The sequence below is a fragment of the Ictalurus punctatus genome, chromosome 9 (assembly GCF_001660625.3).
Source record: "Ictalurus punctatus breed USDA103 chromosome 9, Coco_2.0, whole genome shotgun sequence".
NCBI classification, from domain to species: Eukaryota; Metazoa; Chordata; class Actinopteri; order Siluriformes; family Ictaluridae; genus Ictalurus; species Ictalurus punctatus.
The window spans coordinates 25,731,057-25,743,759 of NC_030424.2; the positions used below are offsets into that span (position 1 = coordinate 25,731,057).

General features: G+C 40.5%; 2 protein-coding genes across 2 annotated transcripts in view; one reads left to right on the plus strand and one right to left on the minus strand.

The window, feature by feature from the left end:
- Positions 1-1,696, plus strand: part of cnksr1 (connector enhancer of kinase suppressor of Ras 1) — a 50,409-nt gene extending 48,713 nt beyond the window's left edge. The window contains exon 21 of the mRNA XM_017476276.2: positions 292-1,696. Within this exon, the coding sequence (XP_017331765.1) occupies positions 292-642 (351 nt within the window). The 3' untranslated portion in view covers positions 643-1,696. The remainder of the gene's footprint in view (positions 1-291) is intronic.
- Positions 1,220-6,133, minus strand: cldn23l (claudin 23-like). The gene is made up of 2 exons (XM_017476280.3): positions 5,774-6,133; positions 1,220-5,604 (listed from the first exon to the last, which is right to left on the minus strand). The coding sequence occupies exon 2, from the start codon at positions 5,523-5,525 to the stop codon at positions 4,836-4,838; it is 690 nt and encodes a 229-aa protein (XP_017331769.1). The 5' UTR covers positions 5,526-5,604; positions 5,774-6,133; the 3' UTR covers positions 1,220-4,835.
- Positions 6,134-12,703: the final 6,570 nt, after the last annotated feature.

Below are 12,703 nucleotides of genomic sequence, written 5' to 3' on the forward strand. Positions count from 1 at the left end.
CCTGACTGGTCTGAGCTGCCAGGGAGTCTATAGTAACTCAAATAATCACTCTTTACAACCGTGATGAGCAGAAAAGCATCTCCGCATCTTTCCCCACATTCTGATGTCTGATGTGAACTAAAGCTCTTGACCTGTATCTGCATGATAGTATGCACTGTGCTGATTGGATAACTGCATAAATGAGCAAGTGTACAGGCGTTCCTATTAAAGTAGACGGTGGGTGTATGTCTAAACATGCCTTCAAATATCATAATGTAGTCATTTTTTGCCACACTGAATGTGTCCCTCCAGGCGAAGGAGGCGGAGTTACAGCTGATCGATAAGCTTCTGGAAGATTCCAGTCTGACGCCGGTGAAATTCCGCCAGTGGAAGCAGCACAACGAGGATCTCTACCAGGAAATCGAGAAAATCGCCGCAAAGAAAAAACAAACCCAGACAACCCCACAAGGGAAAACTGCCACCGCGGATGACGACGGAGCACGTAGACTCAGCCTGAGTGACGGAGAGCAGCTAGTGGACGCAGAGTTGCCTAGCGACGGAGGCTCCGCCCTGGAATCTGAGCATGAACACGTAGCAGGGTATACTGACCCACGTAGTGAAAGAGCAGACAGCAGCTCCTCTGATAATTACTTCTTTATCTGAACTGACAAGTACTCACCCTGCGCCTGCCCACGTTAGAATTCTGACCAATCAGAGCCTCTTTTTAGGAATGGGGCGGGACTTGAGCTGCTCCGTGGAGTGTTTCCATTTTCCAACCTTGTTTTTACAAGAAATGAGCGACATCAGTGTTTCTGAGCAACCTTAATGATGTTTTTATGCTAACTGCTGAGCTAGCTAGTAGCAGTGTCCGGCTGTTGTTTTACTCACAATGTTTTAAATGAAACTCCGTAAATAATTATTAATTGCTTAACCCTCATGTTCTGATCGCTACATTTACTGCAGTGTTACAGTTGTAACGTCATTGAAAAGAACTAGTGCTCATCTTCATCTCAGTATGGATTTCTTAGTTCATTTTCATCTCAATACGGATTTCTAAGTCTTCACGTCAGCAGCCCAAGTCCAGCATGATCAGTATTTATTTACTTATTTACTCAGATCCGAAGCAGAGAACTGCTGATTGGAAAGAACGCGTTGGTGTTAGTCCACCGAAGACGCAAAGTGAAGCACTGGATATGGAGCTTCAGTCCAATCTGGACGGAAAACACTAATAAAGACTGAACCTGGAAGCAGAAGCAGATCCCTGATGTCTGTGTTGAAATGGACACGAGTTCTGAACTCATGTTTGTCAAAAAAAATCATTATCGGAGCTCTTTTCTGAAACAGGAAGTTATTTGTCATTGTAAATAATCTGACACATTTTATATTATATAAAAATAGAACAAAGTGGCCTGTGCACATAGCGGACGCTGATAGGGCCTTTTATTTTTACAGGTAAGTTTTAGAGTGGTCATTTGAAACGTTTAATATAATTTCAGGTTTGACGTTTGTGCTGCATGTTGTACCGCAATATGTGCAATGATGGGGAGAAAAGGAAAAGAATGAATGTAAACCATCTTGTAAATCATTACACAGAACAAACGCATAAGTCTTCGAGTACTGAGTAATGTGAACACGGTAAGAAGTATATGTGAAAGCGTTTATTAAGGCATCGTACATATTACTGTAAATAAAATGACAACAGTTTACAAAAGCTAAACATCTTTTTTTTTTTTTTCTTTCTTATTATTGTACTTATAGATCGATGGGGTAGGATGACTCTAGATGGCAAGCTTAACTTATCTGAGCGCATCAAATCAGCTGTACATCTTCTTTACAACATCAGAATAATATCAGAACCTACAAAACAACCCAAAGTTCTAGTCGGGGTCAAGCGTGATAACTGCTCGTCTTTATCTACAGATCGTTGCTGCTTCATTAGAAAAAGTTTGTTATGTAACAGATCTCAGCCCCTGTTGAGGAAAAGCATCCCCACAACATGATGCTACCACCACCATGCTAAACAGTGGGGAAGATTGTGTCATGGTGCTGAGCAGGGTTAGCTTTCCATCACAGTTAGCATTTTGTACCAAGCTCGATGCCTCCAAACTCCAAACATGGTTCCAATATTTTTTTCCCCTATTCTTAAATTAAAATCAAGTCAGCATTCCTCTGCACTGGCAATTATTGTTTACACACTAGGCCCACATATAGGTTTTTAATTTGTCTTTATTTGTTTATAAAAAATTTTTTTTGGTTACCATCTAACCCCCAGCAGCATTTGAATGAACTTTTCCATTGAAAATTGAGAAGTGCTAAAAACGGAGTACCAAAACACAGCGAGTGTAGCAGAATTTCCTGTAAATATTGCGGTCGGAGTATTTACTAAGTTTCTAAGCACAAACACACATACAATACAGTGGTCTCGTAAACAGAACAGTTATATCAGCATGCATGAATACACCACAAACCTTTATTTAGTTATTTAGCAACGTTACAAAATATATTTACACATTCAACACGAGGAGATGCATTTCATTTTTTTTTTTTTTAAAAATGTCACTTTTTTAACCGTAGAGAAATATACACAAGACCGAGGGGACACACTGCACGGCACGTAAAACCTACGCACGAAAGTCCTACAGTTGCTGGCTTAAGGATAAATATATATACTTGGCTTCATATGAATAACTTTTAAGCGCGTTCTGTCAGTGCATGTGATGGTTTATATTCGATCACAAATCAAGCAGACATTTTACAGGAAGAGAGTTATCTTAAAAAGTGAAATACCGTAGCGCTTACATTTTAGAAAGTGGATGGATTACAACATGGATGCAAACAGTCTAATTTAGCCTTAGGTTTGGGTCACGATAAATTATTAATAATACCTTCATTAATAATAACAACAACAACAATAGTAAATGTTCTGCTTTTATATAGCGCTTTTATCCAAAGCACTTTACACTGGTTCTTATTCACCCATTCACACACACACCAATGGTAGCAGAGCTGCCGTGCAAGGTGCTAACTTGCCATCGGGAGCAACTTGGGGTTCAGCGTCTCGCCCAAGGACACTTCGGTACGTGGAGTCACGTGGGCCGGGAATCGAACCGCCAACCCTACGATTATTGGAGAGCCCGCTGTACCACTGCTGTGGTGGTAGAGCGGGTTGTCCACTAATCGTAGCCGTCCACAATAATAATAATAATAATAATAATAATAATAATACTACATAGGTACATACACCATCAAGCAGCACAGATCATCAACTGACACCTAAATTTCTTCCGCTGTTTTTGCTTCTATTGGCCTGAGCAGCGTAGCAGTGAGCACTGTTGGTACATAAGACAAACCCCACACCTATCATTAGTATTTTTGCTTTCATAGTCATATACAATCACAGCGACAGAGCTGATTCCAGATCAGGGCTGGTCTATATAAAACCTCTTCAATTAAGACCAGAAATGCTAGACAGACAGGGTTTCGTAAACTCTCGGAGCAAACCTGAAGATGTGGTGGTTATCTGTAATAAGGCATGGTCACATATTAGGTTGTATCCACGAGGTACCAAAGGCATAGCCACGAACTGTGTAATAAGTTGTGTAGCTTGAGCCCATGATGGGGAATAGGGGAATATCATATTTAATATACATCTGGTCTCCAGTTAATGATTTGGTGGGAAAGGGGAAAAAGTCCATTTACTTTGAGCATTCGTTTATGGTCTCGTGGGTTAATGTCCATGTTGCATCACCAGCATGTCAACAATATGTTTTTGTACATCGTACCAAGATTGACGTGGTGTGTAATACTTACTATCAGTTGTGTCTGTATATTCCATTGTTTTCTCCTTTGTCAGGAAGTCACGACGACCTTCATTTCAGTCGTCATTATCTTGTTGTGTTGCTGGTAATGTTTTATCTCTAATTAAATCTGTGATCAATAGCATGCCCTTACAAATGGGATCCTTTTAATACGCTCGGTGTCGTTAAAAACAGATCTACGCTAGTACATTGTGTCTGCTGTGGAACAGGCCTTGTCCTGTGAACATCTCCACTGCCACTTTTTGCATCCTTGTCCATTTATTTCGACTTCCGAAAGCCTTTTAAACAGTTTGGGAGTTTGTAGTACTCTTCAAATGAACCTTTTCTGACTATGAATATTCCTGATTTGTGTGGACGTTTGCACAGCTTTATATATACCAACCCTGATCCATTTTTTCAAAAGGTATCATCGGAGTTTTGATCAGACGAATGGGATTAAGGCCCCAAAACCAGTAAAGACACGCCAGTTCAAGAGGCAACAGGTGTCCAAAAGAGTCTCTTTGTGAAACGTTTAGTTTATACTCCCGGCACTTATTATTAAACAAGCTCTGCCTAGTTACACAGAGCAAGACAGATACCATGGGCTCCTGACTCTGAAATGCAGTGGCAGCCCACACAGCAGCACTCGTTAGATCTCCATTAGTAAGCGCATTATCCTGCTCGGGGTATGATGGGAACACTGAACACAGGGTGCGAGAATTTAATAGGATGCCAGTCCATTGTATACATGTTCACACTCTCACCGACACCTAGGAGCAATTTAGCATAGGCATTCCTCCTACCTGCATGTTTTTTGGGAAGTCAGAGAATCTTGAAGAAACACATGTGACCTCGGAAGGAACGTGCCGAACTCCATTATAGACAATAACCTGAGCTCAGCATCGAACCAGGGACCCTGAAGCTTTGCGACAGCAACACAATACAGAGTATATCAATTAAGCAGTTGGTGTTAACCTTCTTTACGATGATCCAAACAGTGTCGAGGAGTAGTGTCCTGATTGTCCTTTTATTCCTCCTCTTTTCACAAACAAGTTTCGTCTAGCAGCTGACATCGTAAGCCGTCATCACAATTTCCCTCCGTAGTTGTTTGGTGCGAACCGGGCATCGTGGTCGTCCGACCCCAAACAGCAGAGCCAGCCCTCCAAGCACCTGTACCCACGCACCGACCCACCCGAAATACAGAGAACCAGCTGGGTGCAGGGTCAGACTGGGCAACTTGTGCAAGTCAAGTCCTTGGAAGTCAGACATGTTTGATATGAGCTCCACCCCCAGTTTGGGCAGATGATGAGTGTAGATGCTCAATGCTGCGAGGCTGAGCACACCCGCAAGCGCCACCAGTAATCCTCCAGCTCCTGCTACATTTCTGAGCGGTGTGTCCGTCCAACAGCGGGCACCGATGCTGGCAAGCACAATCCCCGAGCCACACAGGAATAGAGACGAGAGCACTAGTCCCCGAGTGGCAAGGACACGGGAATCATGTTGGTACGGGCCAGATACAGGCCAGCACTCCCGCAATTCGGAGTGCACCACCTGCAGGCAGCTCTCCCAGAGTCCATCGGAGCGGAGGAGCAGAAGCTCGATGCCTCTGGCTTCACGTAAACCAGTCCCAACCCTTCCCAGACGAGCCTGGCCTTCCCGCCACTGAGGCGTGATGGCTGCCGTGAACACCAGCACCAGTCCCAAGGGAGCGAAGACAATGCCAGTCACTATTGAAGCTGGCGTGTGCATTGTGGGTAACGTAACAGCAACAAAGAAATCACTCGAGCTTTTTGGAGGTTTTCAGTTCGCAATGAACGACTGCTCAAGGCTGAGAAACAAAAGTTACATCGAATAAAGATCAGAATCAGAATTGGTTAAGAGATCACCTTAGCTATTGGCCCACATTATAAAATAGAAAAAAAACCATAATAATACAAATCAATACATACATATGTAAGGAATTTGAGATATCATAAGCGAGACGATCACTCACACACCAAGGAAAGGTTCCAGGACTTTCCGCAATCCAGATGTGCAAGAAGAACGTGTTTGATCAGAGCAAATCCGATCATTGTGTGTGTCAGACTCCGTCGGTTCTTCTCTCCTCCAAGCTCAAATACAGAATGGCTCCAAACATCAGCGTTACTCCTGGCAACCAGCAGACTGGAGGTGAATGTCTGTCTGTTGCTAAGAGACGGTAACCTAGACGATCTCCTGGCTACGTGCTGTTTCACCCATTTACATTGGTGTGTTCAGCTACAAGTGTGTGTCCTTGCTGCTCAGGACTTTATTAGTTTGAAGCATATGTGCGTGTGTGTGCGTGCGCGCGCGCGTGTGTGTACGTGCGTGCGCGTGTGTGTGTGTATGTGTGTGTGTGTGTTTGCCATCTGAATTTTGAAAGACAATATTGGAGGCAGACTACAGACAAAATAATCTGATAATCTCTCTCTCTCTCACACACACACACACACACACACACACATGCACATTCATGCAAGCAAATATGTCTTCCTTTACACAAAGCCACGGTCAGTAAAGTTACTGTGCAAGAATATATATAAATATTTGCATCTAAGATTTTTCACTTTAAAACAAGATAAAGATATTGAACATTAAGAGAAGTCAGGTTGAGACCGAATGACAGAATGGTGGAATAAACAGAAAAAATATCAACAGAAAAACAGAATTAATATGTAACTCTAATAAAAGGAATTACAGCGGTCCATCTGTAATGGAATGATTGAATTTTATTATGTTTGTTTTGAAGACTGGGATTAATTTAAACAGGACTAAATTGCAAACAGTGTGGCATCACTGGGGAAAAAAAAAAAAGAGCCAAATAATGATTAAAAAACATATAAATTCAAATCTAACACCGAAATCTTGATGTTGTTTTGCTTGTTAGCCTGGTATGACAGCTACACTATATGGCCAAAAGTATGTGGACACCCGACCTTCATAGCCATGCTGTTATAATGACCTCCGGTCTTCTGGAAAGGCTTTCCGCTAGATTTTGGAGCGTGGTTGTGGGCATTTCCAGTTCAGCTACAAGAGCATTAGTGATGCGAGTCATGAATGTTAGGTGAGGAGGCCTGGGGCGCAGTCTACATTCTAGTTCATCCCAAAGCTGTTCAGTGGGGTCAAGGCCGGGGTTCTGTGCAGAACTCTCCTTGCCAACTTTGGCACACCATGTCTTCACAGAGCTCGCTTTGTGCACAGTAGCACTGTCATAATGGAACAGGTTCGGGCCTCTTAGTTCCAGTGAAGGGAAATTGTGATGGCACAACATACAAACACATTCTAGACAACTTCCAGCAGTTTGGCTGCAGTGTTCCAAATGACACATTTAAACAAATTTTACTCTGATTTCTCAATTTGCCCGTTTACGTGTTATAGAACATAGTTCGATTAACAGCACACGTCATTGCGTCACCGCGCCACGCCGTCTCACGTTCCCTCCAGAATTTCACGTATCGACATACAGTTGGTCTTCGCTATGGAACCGTATACAGTTTTGGGTGTTTTTATTTAATTTTTTTTTTTTACGAACGCTTCAAGTGCGGTTAATTATTTGTCGTGCTGTACGTGCGAATAGACGACTGCTTGAAGCCGTGGGCTGCGTCCCAAACCGCATACTTACCGTCTATATAGTAGCCGAGATACATGTATTTCTCCTACTACAGGCCTATAGTAGGCAAGTACACGGTTTGGGACGCAGCCGTGCTCTCGTTTGCAGTAAAATGATTGAGCGCTGCCGTGCGTGATCGTGTCCTGCCGCAGAATGCGGTGAAAACTCTCACACGACGTTAATAGTGTGATTAAGGTGTGTACATGTCTGTAATGCACGTCCATAATGCGACTAAAACAGGAATACTCCACACGTCTTAATTCCATTTGTGTTTATTCGAGTATGACCTTAATCGGATTAAAAATTGCTGTTTACATGCTAGTTTCTTAATCAGAGTATCGTCTTAATCGGGTTAATAGTGGATTATTGTTGTCCATGTAAACACACTCATTGTCTAGTGTCTTTGTACAAGGGTGTGTATGCAAGAGACGGTGTATCGATGTGTCCATATACGTTATAATGAGTTATAATATATATCTGTTTTCCACTTGGTATTGGGAAATGGCGTCGATGTGTATGTGAACGTACTGGTTAATGTCAAAGGCATGCAAGATGGACATACAATAATGCACCAACAGAAAAGTTTCATAAAAATAGCAAAGTGTGAGTCGCAGAAAGTGTGCGGCTATTCGTGTGCATGTGTGTATGCAGGCGAACGGACTGATCTGACAGCATGCCATTATCGTTTCGTGTCATTATAGCCTTGTCACTGCTAGAATAAGTACTGGTGCATTAACATCTCAATCATCCATGATGCCATGGCAACACAGGAACAAACACGAATTAATACAGAGCTATGCTTTGTTTAATCAACCACACACACACACACACACACACATTCCTACGTTTATTAGACATGTATGCTTACTGAATCATTATACATTAGGTATTGTTCTGCAAAAAGCCTTCTCACTGATGCCAGAAAAACCTTCTGCGACAACGCTTGAGTGATTGAAAGCTTTGCAGAGAGTAATAATGATAGTTCGATCTTTCCTCTATTCAAAATATTTTCCACTAATACTGTGTGACTTACAGAATTATTACTTATTTATAATAATGATTATTACTCATCCTGCCCACTCCCTCTTTGCCCTTTTACCATCTGGCAAGTGATATTGTTTCTCAGCATGCGCTAAAAATCTCAGGCTCTGATTTATTATAAATGGTTTGCATGTGTACAATGTGAAGAGGAAAAAAAAAAAAAAGGTAGCTTGCTTACTAACAAGCTACCGGGAATTGTGTCTTATAAATGACTGAGCTGTTCATTTTTTGGTCATTCTTAATGAATATGCAATTTGTAGCATAAATATCTTAAGATGCAAAACATACAGGGCTGTATAACGTATACAATATATTCCAGTTGATTCGTTTTGTGCCAGAAATGCGACTTCCTAAGCCTAAAGTTCACTTCAGGGACACGTGTGTGTTCAAATTTGTACAACCGAAAGGCAGGTATTAAATTGGTCCAAGCACATTTCCATGATTATCCATCCATTCTATACTACTTATCCTTCTTCAGGGTCACAGGGAACCTGGAGCCTATCCCAGGGAGCACAAAGTGGGGTACAAGGTTGGACAGGGTGCCAATCCATCACAGGGCACACAATCACACACATAAATCTTTGGACTGGGGAGGAATCCCCCGGAGCACGGAGAGAACATGCAAACTCCACACACACACTGAGCCACGGTGGGAATCGAACCCCCGATGCTGGAGGTGTGAGGCAAACGTGCTAACCACTAAGCCATTCACACATCTCACTCCAAACACAGTTAAACACAGCTTTCAAACAGAGCTCTTAAAAGAAATAATAAATTAATCACCATTATGCTTATTCATCACGGTAGGTTAGAACACGAGGAAGCATCAGGAGTACAAACCCACAAAGGACCGTGCATGTTGACAGACACGCACATTCAATTAGTGTTTGTTCTTCCAGTAATGAAGCTCATTATTCTGGTTCATTTACCATAGACATGAATGCGCACACACACTGTTCTGTTTTATCTGATGTTATTTCAGAAGGATGTGATTCATTTTTGTGTAAGCAAAATTAAATGAAATTTAAAAAAAAAAAAAAGCAAATTTGATTTTGTGTGTTTTCTATTTGTTCTTTATAACTGACGCTTGTTTTTTCACAGCCAATACTATTTTGAATATAACAACCTGAACAATTATACTACTATATCGTCGTCCTAAGGCTCGATCGGACTTTTTCTCCCAACTCAGTGAACTGCTCACTCTTGCCTGTGCTTCGTCATCACGTGTCTTTAATATTCATGTAGCTACAGTGAGCTCTAATTCATCTCAACGATTGTCTGCTTTTGACTGTTTCAATTAATTTGACCCAACATGCGACTATCTCTACTCACACTCATGGTCATACTCTGGATTTAATTTCAAATATTAAACAGATGTTCCATCATTATTGGTTAGTCGGCCTTTTTGTTGAATTTCCGGTCTCTCCTTATGAGTATGAGCATTAAAAGACTTTTCTAAATTCGGGTCAACATTAGTAGTGTCTGTCATTTCGACCCAAAAACAGCTAACGTCTTAAAACCTGTTGTCCAATGAGCGTTAATCTTTCGTCCCATTAAGACAGCGAGTACACAAACACCTAATTGAGGCACGTATTTTTACGAGGCTGAGCTGTGTACCGGAAAGTGCTTGATTGATGAATAATACAGAGACTTTGGTAAACATTTCATTGCCACATTTTAAGGAAATTTTAGGGAAATTAAGCCACGCTTCCCGTGTAGTCTTAAAGCAATCATCTGTGCACTATAGCGACATCTGGTGGCCAGGCAATGCACAGTTAAGCATTTTAAACAAACAGGGCCATGTCTGGTAGCACTACATACACTGTAAAACTGGATAAGTTAATTTAATTTAAAAAATCTGAGGAAACTAATTACCTCAAATTTTTTAAGCTGATAAATCAATTTCTTTAAGCCAAATACACTTAAATATAACAGAAATTTAACTCAAACTTGTTATATTGAAGTGTTTTTGGCTTAAAGGAATTGATTTATCAACTTAAAAATTTTGAGGTAATTAGTTTCCTCAGATTTTTTGAGTTAAATGAACTTATCCGCTTTTACAGTGTAGGTTATGCCTTCGTCAGTGGATGTTTGTGGACGTCCACTTTTCAGTTAGTAGTTTTGCTGTTAAAGTCCATTGCAACCTTGCGACAGCGTCCCGATCCAGCCCTGAGAATGATTTCAATACGTTCTTCTTTTCTCAAAGGCGTTCTTAAAGGCTATCTGAAAAAAATTATATATATATAAACTGAGTATGAAATATTTTGGAAGACATTTTGCTTAGAAGTGTTAATTTCCTCGATGTACAGAGATTTTTGGGACCCTCTGTAGTTTCAGCTTACATGTCGATATTTCATGAATAGTAGTTATTTCTGACTGTGAAGTTAATGATGTGTTTTGATCCCAAATTATCGGCTTCTATTTTGCGCTGAAGTGTGATATTAAAGTGTTTCACATCAACCTTTTTTTTTTCCCCCCCAGTGATTCAGTTTGGAGTAACTGATAGCTTGTGCTTGTGTTCTTTAGGTTGACTTTCTTTGGGGGAGGAAAAGCTAGCTACATTTCCTTGCTCGATTAGACAATTTATTTGATGATGTTCACTTAATCATTGTAGGTTGTGCAATTGTTCAATTGATCTACTGCTTGCTTCCTTGATTGTCTTGTTATTGGATGTTGGATTTTGTCAAAGTGTTACAATTCATTTTCAGTCCTTGAATCGCCTTTTTGTTATGAATAATGTTTTTTTAATAGCCTAATTAACCCTCTGGTTAACGTGATGATAAGTCTCTTTTTAAGCAAATGAAAATATATTAAGAAAAATGTTCTCTGCAGAAAACAAAACAAAATAACAACAACAACAACAACAACAACAACAACAACAACAATAATAATAATAATAATAATGTAGACCTATGAAGAATCTCTCTCTCTCTCTCTCTCTCTCTCTCTCTCTCTCTCTCTCTCTCTCTCTCTCTCTCACATACACACACACACACCATCCCAATCCTGATCCAGCTCAGCCTTTACAACTCTCACACTCACCTAAACTCTAACACACCTGTTTTCTGTTTCTTTCAATCAACTCAGTGTATATAAGAAACTCATTCAGTTTTCATCATGTTTCTTTGGAGTTATGTGTGCTATTTCCTGTTTCTCTTCTGCCTGTTTTGACATGATTGGGACTGTTAATAAAGATTTACCCACACGTACAACCACCTTCCTCTCAATTGGGATTATAGAGTTAAAATAGTTGAAAGTCAAAGTCTTTGGCCTGAGGACATTGAAAATGATCGACTGAAACACCTGAGGTGTGATTTTGGTCCGAAATAGAGCTCCAAAGTCGGCTAAAATGGCCAAATTCCAGGACCTTGGGCACCATAGATTGTTGAGGTGAGCGGTTTGTATCATATGAAAGCTACTCAAGAACTATTTTTAACAGTTGTGCATGTCTGAGATCTGGAGCTATCGGGCACTTCACAAGTGCAAACCATTCCCATTTTGGTAATGGCGCAGGCTCTCCGTGATAGAACATGATCATGTGACTAGCATGATATCTTTGTATTTTAACTCTGAGAAGGAAGTAGGGTGGTAAGCACTGGGGAAAATACATCCAGCCTTAAGCAAGAACAATTTGGGATTCAATTTACACCAGTGTTTTCACTTAACATAGTGAAACATTGGAATTTTTTGGTGGCCTCATACACACTTGGGTCAAATCTAGAACCCTTTATAATGTGGTGGAACACTTAAAAGGTTCGATGTAGAACCCTAGGAAGCGAAATCTCTTTAAATAAAAAAAAAAAACTCACTGAATAGCCCTCATTCTAAGAGTGTAGGTAATGGTGGACGTTCATAAGACAACTAGGATCATGTAAACAGCGTGTTAAAATCACACACTTGTCTTACTTTTCATAACATAAACATAAAAATTAACAAACAGATGTCCCAAAACACAAAGCTACTGTATAATAGCAGTCGATTAAAACCCAGAAATGTATCATGTTAAACACAAATTAATACTCAGCTATGCTATGACATCTTAGCTATGACACTTAGCCAAGTTATTTCATTAGATTTTTTTTTTTTATTTTCCTTATAAAAGTAGACGAAATACAAAAGCAAATAGGGTAAATGCTGCAAAATACCAACGATATACAATGGAAACACAAAGCAGTTGAAATGCTTGTGATGTGAAATCCGAATAAACAAAAACAAAATCCATAAAAACTCGGATCGTCCATCAAAACTTCAACTGGGA